The sequence below is a fragment of the Acanthopagrus latus genome, chromosome 7 (assembly GCF_904848185.1).
Source record: "Acanthopagrus latus isolate v.2019 chromosome 7, fAcaLat1.1, whole genome shotgun sequence".
NCBI lineage: Eukaryota > Metazoa > Chordata > Actinopteri > Spariformes > Sparidae > Acanthopagrus > Acanthopagrus latus.
This window is the reverse complement of record NC_051045.1, coordinates 24,432,822-24,451,003: the sequence shown is the minus strand read 5'-3', so window position 1 is coordinate 24,451,003 and position 18,182 is coordinate 24,432,822. Positions and strand designations below refer to the sequence as shown.

Sequence of the window (18,182 nt, the reverse complement as noted above, 5' to 3'; positions counted from 1 at the left end):
ATTTTCAAGTCACAAGATGTTATGTGAGCTTTTCTAAGTTGGATTTTACACTGTACAGTCACTGCATCTTAGCAAATATATCCTTAAGTAACATCACTTGTTTGACTACCTAAGTATCTATAACATCATTATTAAAGTGTAAATGAGTCAGTATGATAGATTTCTGCTGTAATTCAGTATTTACCCTTGCGTTGGCTGGTAGTCCCAGTGTGATAGTGGGCAGAGTGGACGGACTCTGGATGGTGAAGTTAGCTAGAGTGCCATCTCTGAGCAGCAGTTTCTGGGCCTGGAAATATCAAACACCATTACCATACAAAAATAATGCACTTAGATTCAAAGCTTAAATTGACTGTATCCTTAACAAAACACTTTTCTACCTCAATTATTAGAACTGGTCTTTTTCTGACAGAAAATATAAGCCAAATTTAACATCAAGACCAGTGTTGGTGATCTGTGCCATTATGCACCTCTGCTCTGCCATAGACAAACATCTTTTCTCTGTTATATTCTCTTGATATTTTTTGCTGCAGTAACCAAACGTGTTCGCAAAAAGTAAATATACATTCATCTAAATCAATGCAGTCTAATTAAACCTGAGCTTGTGTTTTGCCCTCAGCTGTCTTGACACTGGGGAATCATGAGTCAGACATCCACAGCAGGTGTGACAGAGGTTGACTTGATGTGATTGAATGAATTATGTATAAACAGCTGACAAACACTCAGCGCTCCTTGTACTCCTGTGTCGTTGCTTTAAACATGTCATTACTCAGCATCTCGGCACAGCTTATGTACATGAAACAACAACTTGTGCTCACTTCACTGCTCATGTTTTTTTTAAGACAAAAGAGCCTGTCTGAGTGACAAAAACATAAAAATTGTTTGTTTTTTTCCTTCTGTTTATTTTCCTCTACATTGGTGTCCTTATCTATCCAACTTATTCATGATCACTGACTGGGATTTGTGAGATTGATTAGTTACCTTGTATTTTACTGGATCAATAATCTGAAAGAACTCAGCAACATCATTTGGGTGTGTGTGTGTATGTGTGTCTGTGCAAACCTCATGTGAGAGGCCTCCTGCAGATGGCAGTAGCCCATTCTCATTGGGCAGGCTGTCATTAGGAGAACTACAGCCAGAGACCGGAGTGCTACTGCTGCTGGGGGACGAGTCTGTTAGAGAGACAGGCAATGAATGAGTTTAGAATTTGATTATTCAACCAGGTCACATTTCATTTCCATTACATTTGACCACATCAGTTACATTCATCATGGTAAGATAAAATCAAACATTGTAAACCCACTGAAATGGTCACATATAAGCAACATTGCTGCATTACCATGCTTATTAATTTGTGGGAGTGCCTGTCTGTGTGTGTGTGTGTGTGTGTGTATGTGTGTGTGTGTGTGTGTGTGTGTGTGTAGTTACCCAGTGTGTCAGGTACTCTGTGTCTGATAGTAGGTGGGGCACTCTCTTTGCGGGTGAGTGGGCTCTTGCGGGTGTTCAGGTGTTTCTTTAGCTTGTGTTTCACCTTCAGATTGGGCTCAGATGCTGCCAAATTAAAGCAGTGTGTTAGAGAATGTTACCTAACAGGACGATCTGCAGATGGTTTACTGCACTCTGTTGCTGACTCTTATACTGCTGATGATGATTCAACCTATTTCCACTTAATGAAAATCTTTCGATCCAACCACATGAAAAGTTAAAAAGGAAAAAATGCATGACTGCATGTTATAATAATAATACAATAACAAGTAAAATATATCACTTAGTAATACTTAGCAAAATGTATCTTTAACAGTGTGAATACTTTTTTAATGCTGCAACACTGCACTTTTATTAAAATATGATCAGTGATGCCTGAAGAAGTTAGTGGGACGAATGGATGAATCCATAAACAGTCAAACAACTGTTGGTTTAAAAAGATTTATATTTGTCATTGAACATTAATTCAGTTTCATCATATTTACATTATGTTGCTTAAGTCTCAAGTCAAAGTGTGACGATGGATGTCAGATGTTTTACCTGCTCTACGAAGCGGCGTCCCTTCTGAACCATCAGAGGAAGGCTGTGATGGTGGTGAGACCAGAGGCTGGGAAGATAAACTGGGGTCAGGGCCCAGCTTTCTGGGAAAACACAACATACAACAGACATACAACCATTAGGTGAAATAGTCTCACCAAATATGCATTGTTTTTTTTTCAAATTCAGATTTTAGAATTTAGAAGGAAGTGAAGAAATACCTAAATTATGTATCTTTATTTGTGTATGTGTGTGTGTGTGTGTGTGTGTGTCACCTGTATGCTACAGGAGCTGCAGTCAGAGTGTTGGAGTTTGTTCTTTCCAACGCAGCCTGTTTCTGCTTCTTAAGAATCACCTCCTGGAGTTTCTGTTTTACCAGGGAACTGGCTACCGCACCTGTAAATCAATAACACAAAAATCCTATAAACAACATTATAATGACTCACTGCTCAATCATAAAAGGAGAAGCAAGGAAAGCCAAAACATGAAAAACCAACCCCTGCAGTGTGTTCTTGCAGGACATAATCAGTGATTAATAGTAAAGTATATCTCAAAGGCAACCGAGACAATACTGTGGCATGGTTGGTTCATTAGTGTGTGATACAGGTCACTGGATGTCTGACACTATGTTTGCTGTCGTCTGTGTGTGTGTCTGTACATATGTGAAAATGGGTGCACACACAGGTGACAGAAGGTGCTAGGAGTGATCAAGTCAATATTGACCCAGTGACTTTATGTGCCCAAACCCAGAGCTATATTTAACTCTACTGTTGTAGCTCCACTTGTCAGGTTATATTTAGCTCTCTCATTTCAAAGTGGAGTGACACTCTTCAATAAACATCTCTTCTAGGGACTTTCCTCTGGCCATGATTAGCTCGTAATTATTTTTAAAGATGTGGAAATAGCTTTTTATAAAGCTTAGTGAGATAAATATCACAAAGTGAAACTTGTAGTAACATGTTAGAGTAGCTGAACTATACTGTGTTAGTGTGAATGTACTCACTCTGTTGACTCTTGTCTTTGTGTTTTAGCTGCTGCAGCTCCTGCTGTTTCTCATGGTGCTCCTGCTCTCGCCTCCTCTGCTCCATATTAAACTAAACCCCCAACAAACATGCATTCATATTTAAGCAACAATAAATATGTACACAGGTAAGAGAATATAATGCACAATTGTTGTTTTAATAAACTGGTCTAAGTCTTTATTGAGACAAGCCCTAAGACATGATCAGTTTTTGTACATGTTTTATATCCTTTACCCGGATGTGCTGATGCAGCTGCTGTTGGGAGAAGGAGGTGCGAGGTTGAGGGGAGAACGGTGAGAGGAGTAATGGCGGGTGCAGCGGGGTGAGGAGTGCCGTGTCCGAACCAGGGCGCATGCCCCGCTCTCCCACCCTGAGGTCCATGGGAAACAAGGCTGCGCACGACACCGGAACTGCCACAGAGGAATCTGGGAAAAGAGAGGGGTGAGAGGGGAGGGATAGGAGAGAGCGTCAATTTACTTCATCCCAACTAAGAGCAGTTGATTTACACAATAGTCTGAGGGGAAACCCTACCTGAAAAACAATGAGCATGTGTAAACAGAGGCAAAATTAACCAGTGTTTGGAGAAGACAAGAGTTTACGGACATAACAGATACTTTGCAGTTGCAAAACTCACAGCAACAACTAACTAAAATACAGTTGCATTACTCCTGTAGATCCATTCACAAAGATCCAATGTCAGATAAAGTGAACTGGCAGATATGGTAGACTTATTTTACAACACGACACTGTGACACAGTAAACTTTACTTAAGATGAGACAGTTTACCAGGTGAACTATTCTTAAATCCAAATTATAATAACCTTCGACTGCAGCTTAGTTCAGCTTTTTTAGCTAGTAACAACTACTGTTACCTAGATAATGAATTACATTTACACTAAAACAGTTATAAAATTTTTACCATAAAAACATAATCTTTCAGGCACAAATATTAGCGACAGTTTCTACTGTACTACCTCAACCAGCCCCTGACAGCAAATGCATTTCCTCATAAGAGAGAGTGTTTGTTTTACTTTATACTTTGTTTTAACACCTAACATACGGCAGTAGGGTTTCTGTCCAAATTTTAAGACCTACTACTGTACTGAATGCACTGCAAAATTTGAGCATGTCATTTTACTTTGTTAGCATTCAGGGTTGACATATACCATAAGTCCTAGCTACATAGTTCAAGCCTCATGGGAGCTCTAGTTGGTAAAGCTTAACAAAGAATTCAGTTTTATTGAAATTATTACATTTTGAAAGTTTTCTAAACAGTATGTTTGCAGATAATGAACAGACAACCTTTGTCACTGGGCTTTCAGGCAGAATGATGAGAAGATATAGTCATAAAGTCAACTGATTTATTAGTCATAAAAAATTCCAGTGCTCTGCTAAAAAGAAAGCAGAAATGTATGATTTTAAATAGACATGTTTTTTCATGTAAGCCTACAAAATGTGTGTTCTGTGTGGCAGCATAAGCCCTCACTACATCAGACCTCACAGTATGGCACTAGACTTACAGCTGACTAATGCGGTTCATTAAGTGGAATAGTGTATGGGTGAAGAACATATGTATCCCTACTACTAAAGTTTGGTTGGGTAAAAAATGTGATACATAGGCTCACAAGTGTTACATACAAATACTGAACCAAAAACTGCTCCAGTGAAAACAATTACAAGCTGACAATGAAACTCACTGACATCAATGAAATCCACTGCTCGTTCAGGAGAAAACAAAGATAAAAAAAAATAGTGGGTCAAATAAATACACACATAGACTAGATAGAAACTAGATAGAAACTCTTATTGCATACCAATCATCTGTATGCGTCTTTCTTAGCTGCTTAGCTAATATCTACATTTGTAAAACACACACACAGTGACAAGTCTTTTTGTTTTCTTTCAGCTCAAAATGAAGCTCTCTCTCTCTCTCTCTCTCTCTCTCTCTCTCTCCCTCTCTCTCTCTCACACACACACACACACACACACATATAAAAACACACACACACTTAGACACACACAAGCACATGAATTTCCATGCTCTTTGCATGCTGTTGAGGTTATTTGCATTGCAAGGCTGAGTCAATGGGAAAGATTGCCTCATCCGGAGCTAAAAACAGGATCCAGGAAAGGAACAGCTTGGGAAAAGGCTGGGGGTGGTTTCTGTCTTTGAGACACACACACACACACAAACGAAACACATATACAAACATATACAGACAATAAACGTGTCCTACTACAAAGTAACATGAACATGTGGATAATACTGCAGCAAGTTATATACACATGTACTCGCAGATTTATACATACACTGATTCATACATTTAAATATACCCCCACACATAAACCTTCATAAAAACACATTTGTGCCTGACACACTCATACACAGCTGCACACACACGACAGGCTTGAGCAAACACCTATTGCACAAACCTGCCTTGACGCTCAAACCAAAACTTTAAAACTCGCACACACGGACTTCCGGGTGGGACACGGACAAGATGGCAGCTTAGTTAGGGAGCTCCCGCCTGCACCCTCTACAAAGTCATTGAATTAGCCCCCCAAAAAAGCGAAATATCACCTCTATATACTCTGTTAAGCGGGGGTAACGATGGATACCAGGCTAAAAGGCAAGAGGGGGACTCAGCAGCCAGAAATAAATGACGACGAAAGACCACTTGGCGACACGCAGACCACCGCTAGCAAACAGGCTAACGCAATGCCAGGCGAAGAGAAAGTTGATCTGGACTTGATCCTTCGGGAGCTGAGGGGCTTTCGCCAGGACAACAAGCAACAGTTGGAGGACATTAAGGGGGAAATTTCAAAGACCAACGTAAGACTAGACGAGGCGGAAGAGCGAATAATGAAAGTCGAGGAACGAGTCCAAAACACAGAGGATATTTTAGCAGAAATGCTTAAGCTACACAACTCACTGGATGCCAAGATAACCGACCAGGAGAACCGGTCGAGACGTGAAAACATACGGCTCTATGGAGTCACCGAGGGAGCCGAAAAGCAGTCCCAATCCATGACTTCATTTGTGGAAAAGTTACTCCGCGAAAACCTCGACATACCCGACGACATGCCCTTGCACCTGGAAAGAGCGCACCGCGCGCTCGGTCCACAGCCACCTGAGGACGCAGCGCCGAGATCCATCCTGGTGGGATTCCTCAGCTCCAAAACAAAAGAAAATGTTCTCCGCTTAGCTTGGCAGAAAAAGGGCTTTACCTGGCAAGGGAGGCGAATAAACCTGGACAACGATTATGCACCGCGTACTCTTCAGAAAAGAAGGGCATATACAGAAATACGCAAGATCTTGAAGGAGCGCCAGATCCCGTTCCAAACCCTGTATCCAGCGCGGCTTAAAGTCAAATATAACGACGAAACCCAGATCTACGAGAGCGCCGAGGAAGCGGCAACTGACATGTCAGACAGAGGATACCCGGTAGAGATCGCCAGACCTCCAGAGACGCTGATGGACAAACTGCGACAGCTGACGTGGGAGAGGAACAGCCAGCGGAGGGGGAGACGCGCATCCCACCCCAGACGAGAATCCAACTTCAAGGAGAGACTACAATCTTTCAGGCGGGCCTCACCTCCAACAACTTCAAGTTAAGACTGGTCATGTTTGTCTGGTAAATGAGCCCCCCCATCATTTGCATTTCTTTTTATTTTTTCCCCTTCAAAGTCAGGTAGACTGGGCTGGTGTATTTACAAATATAAAAACCTAAATCTAAACGGGGAAATGTCACTATTACCTGGCCATTCTGATCAATGATGTTAAGTTACTAAATGCAAGACTACAGGGTGCAGGGGGGGTCTTGTAGGTGCAGCTATCTTCAGTAGGGCCCCCTCTTCTGGATTCAGGGAGGGACTTTCCCTAGAGACTCTAGTAGGGTCACATCAAAGACCTCTGAAGTGGAAGTCATACACAGTTTTGTTATATTTCATGTTTATTTGTTCTGTATTTTTGGTTTAACATTCTTTTTCTATGTTCATTCCCTGTCAGTTCTTTCAGGGAGGGGAGGCTTCCCTAGGAAGTATATGGAGATTGATTTCTGTTCACATGTATGCAAGGTAAAACTCTAAAAGTAGCTTCTTATAATGTAAATGGTATACATAGTCCAATCAAAAGAGGGAAAATTTTGTCCAAATTAAAAAAAGAAAAAATTCAAATCGCTTTTCTACAGGAAACACATTTGAGTGATATAGAGCATGATAAGCTAAACAAAATGGGCTTCAAATACATATATTCATCTTCTCACAAATCAGGACGCCGCAGAGGAGTCGCTGTATTGATATCTGGTCAAGTTAAATATGAGCACGTGTCAGAAATTAGGGACAAGGAAGGAAGATTTGTTTTGGTTACTGGGAAAATTAACGGAGCCTTAATAACCCTTCTGAATGTCTATATCCCCCCTGGAAGTGACTGGCTATTTTACAAGAAAATATTTGAAATGATGACTACAAAAAGCCAGGGTACTTTAATCTGTGGAGGAGACTTTAATATTCGTTTGAATCCTAGATTAGACTCCTCCAATAAAAAGTCAGACTTAAAAGCTATCAGTAAGAAAGTGAATGCTTTGATGAAGGAGGTGGGAATTATCGATGTTTGGAGGGAATTGTATCCGTCTGGCCGAGATTTTACCCACTTCTCCTCACCTCATGCAGTTTATTCCAGATTAGATTATTTTTTCACTTTTGGCAAAGACTTTCACAGAATAAGACAATGTAATATTGGTCCGATTACTTTATCTGACCATAGCCCCATATACATGTCAATACATTTAGACAATGAACCAAGATCTTTACCTTGGCGCCTGAATTCGAATCTTCTAAACAACTCACAAATTAAGGAAAAAATTAGGAAAGAAATTAAAATATATCTGGAGCTGAATGACAATGGGGAGGTGACGCCATCTGTGCTCTGGGATGCGCTCAAAGCAGTCCTCAGAGGGAAGATAATAGCTATCTCGTCGTACGAAAAGAAACTCAGAAAAGAAAGGCTCATTAATTTGGAAGAGAAATTAAAGGAATTACAAAGAGACCATGTAGAGACTCTAAATAAGGAAACTAGATTAAAAATGAATAAAATCCAAAAAGAAATAGATGAAATCAGTACTTTAGAAATACAGAAAATGCTGTTGTTTACAAAACAACGTTACTATGAAGCTGGTGGAAAATCTCTTAAACTCCTATCTTACAGATTACGCAAACAACAAGCAGACAATTCAATATATAAAATAAGAAATCCTTATTCGGGGAACATTGAAACAAAAACGGAGAGAATTCAGCAAAGTTTTGAAATGTATTTTAAATCGCTGTACTCCCAACCAAGAATGAATAATGACTTTCAGATTGAATCTTTTTTAGCCACTCTTAATTTACCTACCATTACAAATGAACAAAATGATAAACTATTGTCTGAAATAAAAATAGAAGAATTAAATGCAGTAATAAGTAAATTGAAAACAGGAAAGTCGCCGGGTGCAGATGGTTTCACCTCTGAATGGTACAGGACTATGAAAGAAGCACTGGCTCCAGTACTATTGAGAACTTTTAATTGGGTGTTGAAGAAGAAAGAGATCCCGGCCTCATGGAAACATGCTATTATTTCTGTGTTACCAAAGGATGGAAAAGACAAGTTGGAGTGCAGCAATTACCGACCGATCAGTATACTGAATATAGATTATAAATTATTTACAACTGTCCTGTCCAAAAGAATTGAAAATATATTACCAGAACTAATCCACTTGGACCAAACTGGCTTTGTAAAACAAAGACAAACACAGGATAATATTAGGAGAACTTTGCACATAATAGATCGGATTATCGAACAAGGAATAGAAACAGCTATTATTAGTCTAGATGCCGAAAAGGCTTTTGATTCAGTCAGGTGGTCTTTTTTGTATAAAGTTCTAGAAAAATTTGGCTTTCATAAATCTATTATTGAAGTATTTGAAGCCCTATATGATAAACCTTCTGCAAAAATAAAAATTAATGGTCACTTATCTAATCCATTCATCCTTGAAAGAGGAACGAGACAAGGCTGTTGCGCCTCACCTCTCCTCTTCTCTCTATTTATTGAGCCCTTGGCCCAATGGATCAGACAAAATACAGACATTAAAGGGATAAATATGCCATCAGGAGAAAATAAATTGGCCTTATTTGCGGATGATGTATTGATATATTTATCACAACCTACACAGTCACTTCCAAAGCTTATGAACCTGCTAGAACAATATGGGTTGTATTCAGGATATAAACTTAATATACAAAAAACACAGGTAATCACCTTCAACTATAACCCACCTAATCACATCAGAAGCAAATACAAAATGAAATGGGATGCTGAATCAATTAGATACTTAGGGGTAAACTTAACAAAGGATATCACAAAATTATTTGATTCGAATTATAACCCCCTAAATTCCCAGTTGAAATCTGACATTTCGCGTTGGAATGTTATCCCCTTCTTGAGTCTAGGCTCCAGGGTGGAGTCCATTAAAATGAATATATTGCCGAGATTGCTTTATCTTTTCCAGAATCTTCCAGTATCAATACCAACCAAGCAATTCATAGAATGGGATGTGATGATATCCAGGTATTTATGGCAGGGGAAAAAACCCAGGATTAGGTTTAAGACCTTACAACTAAGCAAAGAGAGTGGGGGTATGGGTCTCCCCTCCTTAAGAGAGTATTACTTAGCAGCACAGCTGAGGCCTCTGGTTTGCTTATGTACCCCAGCTTATTCTGCACGTTGGAAGGAAGTTGAAATTGAGCTACTAGAAGGGATACCTATTGAAGCTACTATTGCAGATAATGAACTGTTAAATAAACAGCTGAACATGGGCAACCCTTGGTTAAACATACTATTGAGAACTTGGCAGGAAACTGCGAAAACTTGTAATTTAAATGATTCAATTAAACTACTGCGATGGTGTGCTTATGACACCGAATTCATTCCAAACAGATCTGATGGTAAATTTAAAAAATGGGCTGCCAAAGGTTTAACAAATTATTTCTCATTTACGAAGGAGGGGACATTCCATAGTTTTGAGTACCTAAAGAAAAGATACAATCTTGAACAAAAGGATTTCTATAGATATCTTCAAGTTAGAAATTACTTTAACCAGAATCTGAGACCAAATTTAGGTAAAATAGAAACAGGAATTTTGAAAATTCTTTTGTTGGCATCAGAATCTCCCTGTACTAAGATTATCTCTAAACTATATAAAGCTATACTTAATCACAAATCAGGAAATACCTGGTATATAAAAGAAAAGTGGGAAAGAGAGGGCAATTTGACTATAACAGAGGATGCTTGGAAAAGAATGTGTCTCATGCAGTGGACTTCATCCTGCTCGACTATTTGGCGTGAATTCTGTTGGAAGAATGTAATTAGGTTTTTTATTACACCTTTACAAAAAAGATATGGGGGAGGGGGTTCCAGCTGCTGGAGACAATGTGGGACGGACAATGCCAATCATTTCCATGTTTTCTGGAATTGTCCAGTCATTGTTCCTTATTGGCAGGAAATCCACAAACATATTAACAATGTATTTGGAGTCAATATCCCTTTTACAATTGATGCAATTTATATGGGAGACATTCAATTTGACGGATGGAGAAATAACGATAAAAAGTTGGTCCAAATTCTCCTAGCTGGAAGCAAAAAACTTATTACAAGAAACTGGCTGAAACCCCATCTACCCACTATAGATGAATGGATAGACATGATTTATGAAATTTATGTAATGGAGCGGCTGTCATATTCCCTTAAAGTCCAGAAAGATAGATTTTACATAATCTGGAGCAAATGGACTGAGTATATCAAACCTATAAGAATGGACTTCTCCTAAATTACTGAAGAAACTTTCTTTATTTTTTTTTTAACCTGAACCTATTTATTTTGTTATATTGCCACACTGGCATTTTGTTTTCTATGCCTCTCCAATGTGAAAGCCTCCCTTGTTCCTTTTTGTTAATAGTTCTTAACAATGTTACACAAAATGTTAAAAACATCTGAAAGAGCTACATAGAAATATATGCAGGTAATCTGTGACTATTTATATGATAATGTCATTGTATACATACATGTGCTTGAGGCTGTTTGTAACTGACTGTGGCATTGTCGTTTGTAAATGCTCTTTCTAAATAAAAAATTAAAAAAAAAAAAAAAAACTCGCACACACAGACACACACACATAAAGCAAGCCTTGAAATAACTTGTGTGACATCATCTCCGTACTGCTGTGCCTGGTGCTCAGATGTCAGGCAGCAATGTGTGAAGTAAATGTCACTCACACAGAGGTTTGGCCTGATGCCAATAGCAGAATAGAAGAGAACAAAAACAAAAGTCAGATATATCACTTATTTTGGTTCTACAAGCTGGCATGCACTCACACAAACACGCAGAGAAACACAGACACACACACACAAAGTGAGCTTGAGTTACTGTGGTCTCATTAGCATTATAAATTGGGTTCATGTGATATAGAAATGTGTGTGTTTGACTGTGCAGAGTCAGTACTCCTCCATATTAGGATGTACAAATACAGAGACACAGTCTGAATGCCGACCATGGCTGGAATAACAGAAATCCCTTGGCAAACACACACACGCACACACTCAACTATGCACACATATTCTCTGTAATGACAGCAAGGAATAACAGGGCTATTATTCTGAGGAAAAGGAGAGGAGAACATGCTTATACAAGGAAACAAAGGCTGCTACAGTAAACACACACACACACACACACACACACACACACACACACACACACACACACAGTGATGTCATCTTCAGTTTCCACTTGTTGGTGAAGTAAAACATAGAGAGATGTAAAGGAAAGTGACATAAAAGTTAAAGGTGTTATGACAGAAAGAGAGAATGGCATGTTGATTCAATTCTTTGGAGTTAATTTATGGTTAGCTGAGAGCAAATGCATATTGACAACTTCTTCACTGTCTTATTATGACTTTGCAAATATTAGTTGAAAACATCCTCGGCATTGCAAAATGTTGCAAAACTCACTGATGTTGCTAAATAAATTACAGACATGGAACCAGCAAACAATGGAAATTGCTTAATAATAACAATTGGATGATTTACACTGGATAACAATGTAAAATGCCTCGATGAACTTGTAATTCTCTAGTGTGAAGAAAATTCTATTCTATATAAATCTATCATAAAGGATGTTTGAAGCGCTCATGTATCAGCCGTGTACAACAGTCATCACGATGGTTGAGAGTACTGAGGTTTGTCATAGTGATATGTCAGTTTGCTTTATTAATCAAATACACTGTATGTCATTTCTGCTGCTGGGGTTCTCTCAATCAAAACAATGCAAAAATGTAATTTGATAATGTTGTGTTGACTCATGGAGTAGTTGTTCTTGCCCTGATGTGACTAAGGAGGAATATCTCTGATGTGTCACCTGATCTTTTCCAGTAAGTTATGACGACAAGTGACCACATGACATGGACTGTTCCCTTAAATAAAATGACGGTTTCTCTGGGTCTGAACATCGTTGGAAAAGTTTAGGATTATATATTATAAGTACACAACAGAATATATGATAAATGTGTATTTTTGGGAGGTTTTTATGGGTGAAATATTACATGTTGATTATAAACCTACTGCATCTTTTAAAACTGACTTCTGGAAAGTACATCACAGCTTTGTTGCATTTACTTGGTGTGTAGTGGAACTTAAGCAATACATGAAACTGGATAATAATAATCTCTCTGACCACTTAGCCGACCTGTTGCCCAATAAGTGGATACATGATGTCTTCAGTTATTGTAAAATAACAGATAATAACAGTGTTCCCATGTAGCCAACAGGACTTTAAGTCTAGGAACCTTGTAGTGATTTAGCCTCTGGACCTAAGCAACGACTTTTAAACCCTCCTCAATTTTTCTTTCCATGTAATAGGAGTTGCTTATGTTTTTAGTTCTCTTAAAGAATGATATTATGTTACAGTTCATTACATTTGTGTATCATACTCAGGGAAAGATAACAAATTTGACCCTGACGTTTTGATTCTGTGTAGTTTTAATCAAAACAGATTTTTTTGTCTGTTAAAGTAGAGTTGGGGAAGGTATGCACTAGAATAATACACAAAGCATGAACATACATGTTAGCACATACATTTAAGTAGGTCCGTGTGAGAGCATCAGGTAATAGTATATGCTTGCCTTGGGAAAGTTTTCTCCTGTCAGGAAACTCAAATGATTAAACTCATAGCTTCAGTAATAAAGTGAGGAGCACAGTACTGCTGCAGTTGAGAAGGAGCTGGGCTTCACTGCACTTCAAATAATTATGGATCACTATCAAAATATATCACAAACTTCCGCTTAAAATCTGAAACAAGCATCGATTTTGGATTTTCATCAACTGTGTCTTCAAGCTGCAATAGAGTTTTAGTTTTTTGTGAATCAGGATGCTGCAGGAATTGTCCAGATTGCAAGATGAATGGCTAACGGAGCTCACTATAATGGCAGCTACATTTGGTAGCAGCCCAGCATTACATATTGCACCTTTAAGAATTAGAACAAAAAAGCAAAGGGTATTCAAAAGCATGATAAAACATGACAGGTCACATTAAATATAAGAACAGCTGATCAACATGACAGGATGTGTACAAAACTGGACACAAAATTCGGAACTTCAGGATTACAGTGTTGGACGTAATGGTCAATATACACTCCTCGCTCGTCAACAGGAGGACTCTTGATGCTTTGTTTCTCTCTAATGTGCAATAATTAAGGCAAACAATGTGCATTAACCCATATTTCAACTGTAGCATTATTTATTACACTGTATAATGAATATATTCTGGTAGAATGTCCATTTCTTGGACCTTTGCTGTTTCTGTTGTTCTTGCTTATATATAGTTTGTATTATTATTGTTATTATCATTATTATTATTGGGACTTTGAATGGGAACAGCTGTAATACAAATTTCCTTAAGGGATCAATGAAATATTTCTGATTCTGATATTATTCTTTACAAAAACCAAGAGATGCCTACACGTCAGCCCACAGTTTCATGAAAAGACTGTACCAGTTTCTCGTCTTCTGTTGTATTCCAGTAGGAGTAGCTGCTCAGGCTGTATATTTTGGACAGACTGGTTTTATTAAAATGCAATTGCTGTTCCCAGCAGCCACCACAGGCCAAAGGTGTTGCCAAATCAACCAGTTTTAAGGATTATAAAAGGATCTGAAACCAAAATGTTTTTTCAGTTGGATTTAATGACACACAGGTGTTCTGTATAGTCAGCTCATCTGGAAACAATGCTCAGAAAAACTTAACTGATAAGTTTAATGTACATGTGGAAATGTCAGCGTGTCATTATGGAAATCACCAACGACGCGGTATGATACGGCCTGTCTGGTTATAGAGACCATTGGAAATGTGCTCATTTATCTTAAACCTCAAGCAGATAAGGCACGTGTTCTCCATGAAGGCAAAGTTAAATACTGTGTGAACGTACATGCATGTGACTGCTAGTCTATCCCACGGCCTGGCAAATTAGGTAATTCCTTCCTACTAATTCCTCCCCTTTCTATTTTTTTATTCTGAACTTGCTTAGTCAGGACTGGTTTTACAGGTAAGTCAGGGATATATAAAGGTCTCTCTCTCTCTCTCTCTCTCTCTCTCTCTCTGTCTCTCTCTCTCTCTATTTTCATTGCTCCCTCACTCCCTCCTCTTGTAGAGTACAGATTTTGACAGTGAGTTAAATATGATTTAATTAAAGGAAGCTAATAGACAATAGACACTCTGCACACTGGACGGGAGCTGACACTGGAGTGAGCTGTAGTGCCACTAGTGATAGTCAAAGGCAACAACCAACTGACAAGACGCCACCACTCTGCGTCTTGTCACACGTCCAAATATATATGTGTGCATGAGTCTGTCTAAATCACACTTTGGTTTTTAAAAGCAACAACTAATTTCAGTTTTAAAGATGTCATTACCTCGGAGTATCTGTGAGGCTGCTAGCTCAAAAAACGACTTTGCTGTAAATGAAGGCACTTTAAAGAAGGGGGGAAACATACACAGGGCTAGGGCTGAGGAAGAGGAAAAGAGAGAAGACAGGTGGAAAAATGGAGCTGAAAGAAAAAGGAGGGAATATGGAGGAAGAGACAGTAGGTCATAGCAGTAGGACTGACAGGACAGTCTGACATAGTTGAGAAAGTCAAGCATTCTCCTCTTGATTCCATCTCTATCACTCCCTTCATCCCCATCTCCTCAAGCTTGGCAAGAGAGACATGCATCCATGTAATTATGTCTGCATATGTGATTGTGTTATAGGGTTGTTTGCAGGGTGTAAGCTGCAGCAGCAACCTGTCATGTCTCTGTCTTGTGTTTAACTTAACCCCATGCAAAAAAAAAACAAAAAAGGTGCCCATGAGATTTGTTTCCTGGTACTGTCAATTCAAAAGTGATAGCACATATTTGGAACACTTTACAGGCATGAGCGTGTGTGTGTGTGTGTGTATGTGTGTGTGCGTATAGTGCACACCCAGGAGTAGTAGTTCCAGAGGATTACTGATCCAAGTTTACAGCATGTCTTTCCAGCTCTCTGCCAAAGAAAACAGTTCCCATTTCATCTTACGCAAACAAACGCAGGGTCAAAGCCACAGGTTCAAGTCTGGTTTTTCTTAAGCATGAGGAGATAATTTGCAAAACAAAATGAACACACTGCAGCGGGATGGATTTGAAATGGTCAGCATTCAGAGTCACTTTTGAACATGCAAAAGAAAAGAGCTCTAGCAAATAAGTTAACCAAAATTATTAAGGTAAACCAGATTGCAGATACTGAAGTTTTATATTTGACTAAATCTGGTTTCCTGTCTTTCATCATTATCACTTGGGCTGCAACACAATTACTGTGTGATTCATCAACTGATTGTGTTTTTCAATGATCATTTAGTCTAGAAACTGTCTGAAGTTTGAAATATATATCACAATTCACCAAAGAGCAACGTGTCATTCAAGTGCTTGTTCTGTCTGACCACTGCCATCCAAGAATATTCAACCAGCAAACCAGTAAACCACCAAACGTTCACTGACACAATCAGTTATCAATACTATTGGACTAATCATTGCAGCATTAATCATTTCCACTGGAACAAAATTTCAATTTAAGATGGACTGAAAGTTCAGAGCCCATGGGAATAACTGGTGCCAAACTGTACAGTTGTATATTGTCAAGATTTTACTATTCCTCACTTCCTGATTTAGAAACTCAAACACTGAACTTTGTGCTGAAATTGCATTTTTAACCTTTCTCTATGTGAATGACTTAAATACATTGGTTTGGGCAATTTATGTCGATGTTAAAAAACATAACTGTTAATGATTTCAATTTGTTCATTTAAACAAAAAATCTAATGGTTTTCAAATTATGGTACCGTTCTAAAACCCCTAACCCTCTAGATAAACATGGGTATCGTATATGTACAGCAGCTTTCCCATAGGAACAAACCTGTGGGACACTAAACTATCCCAAAATAGCAGCCGTCCCAAAACACACAAAGCTACTGTGCAATACCAGACAGGCCAATGTCAGTGGCCTCCTGCAACCGATCCCACAGCAGATGGTCTCATTCACTTTAAAAGATATATTTAAAGTCATCGACTGTATGGAAATCATATGCGTGAGAACAAGGATAAGAGTGTCAGAGATGTAAGCATGGATGTGTATGTCATGTGTATGGCCATGTTTGTGTATTTGTGAGTGCAGGCATGAGAGACAGAAAAGACTGTGTGTGGCTGTGTGTGTGTGCGTGTGTGTGTGCGTGCCTGTGTGTGCCTGTGTGTGTATGTGTGTGTCAGTAACATAGGAAGGTTGATGTATAATGCAGCAAGGGTCCAGTTTCCTAAGTCCTCACTGAGTTTCCATAAACATCTAAGACTGCTGTCTGTTGGGTCAGTATGCTCTCTCTCGCACACAAAACATCTCTTGCATGGTGTTGCTGCTGTTAAAACAAGTGTAGTAGCAGTATCAGAGAACGGGCGAGACAGAGAGAGGAGATTAATTAACACAAGATCTCCCCTCTCTATCTCTCTCGCAACTCCGGGCTCAGTTTGTTACATTGACTCACACACCCCATCGCAGGCTTCCAGTGCGCAGAAAGAGCTAGTGACTTTGACACAACAGGTTTCAGATTGGATTCCGAAGATATGAACACCAAACTGCACACGTAGAGGCACACACACACAGAGTTAATGTTAAATAAAGTCAAAGTCACATACCCGTGTTTGTCTTGTAAATATCCGGTTATGTGAAAACCCCAGTAGCACTTCTGCCTCAGCCAGCTCACAGCAGGATCTATAATTAGACAGAGAGCTCCACTCCCCTCCAGTCATCTTTTACTGTCGGCCACATCCTCTTTTCTTTAACTCCGTCTCTTTCTTCTCCTCCCTCCCTCTCTCTATCTGTGCCTCTATTTGTTGACGCTGTCCGACACCAAACTGTTGATTTCATCATTTCATTCACACAGTAGAAGCACCTTACCTGAGAGCAAATGGGCATTTATTTAGAGTCCAGCCAGAAAAGGATTGTTAAGGAGTTTTTAATTTATTTTAAATGCTGCGAGGAGTTAAAAATAGGACAGACTGAAAGCAAATTATGAGACAGTGCTGTCAAAATCAGGCTGAAACTATAAATGTGCAGTCTAGATATTATTATATTAGAGACCTGTAATTACACATTTTTAGACTTCACTGTCTTAAGTACCCTGTTGCACAACAACACTTCAGCTCCTACACTGCAAATGCAAATTATCACACTTTGTCCAGGGATGACCGTCAGCTCTTGACACTGCAGGATCTTTACAATCCATCCCATAGACAACAGGGATTCGTAACCGTGGTAACGGGGGTGGTCAGGCCGGCAGGAAGTTGAGTCTATAAAAACACAACAATGAGAGAAGCAGGGTGGCTTCCTGTTTAAGAGCTGAGTTTAGACTCACATTTCCTCCCCTCCCCTCCCCCTGCTGTTGTTGTGACGCTGCTGCCGTAGTGCCCTTGAGCCCTACAGCAGTTAAATGTCCCACTGGAACACATGATCAAACCAAAACAACCATGGCTCCAGCCCTGTTTCTCTCTCTCTCTCTTTC

The 18,182-nt window shown here is 39.2% G+C and overlaps 1 protein-coding gene across 3 annotated transcripts in view; it reads right to left on the bottom strand.

Annotated features, from left to right (window-relative positions):
- Positions 1–18,182, bottom strand: part of hdac7a (histone deacetylase 7a) — a 69,578-nt gene that overhangs the window by 19,088 nt on the left and 32,308 nt on the right. For 2 of the 3 annotated variants that reach the window (XM_037103825.1, XM_037103826.1), the window contains exons 3-9: positions 3,276–3,466; positions 3,023–3,113; positions 2,295–2,415; positions 2,023–2,123; positions 1,426–1,548; positions 1,060–1,169; positions 185–286 (exon numbers count right to left, since the gene is read on the bottom strand). In XM_037103825.1, the coding sequence (XP_036959720.1) occupies positions 185–286; positions 1,060–1,169; positions 1,426–1,548; positions 2,023–2,123; positions 2,295–2,415; positions 3,023–3,113; positions 3,276–3,466 (839 nt within the window). Of the gene's footprint in view, positions 1–184; positions 287–1,059; positions 1,170–1,425; positions 1,549–2,022; positions 2,124–2,294; positions 2,416–3,022; positions 3,114–3,275; positions 3,467–17,316; positions 17,445–18,182 lie in introns of those variants that run through there. The other variant, XM_037103827.1, reaches the window with a different exon arrangement.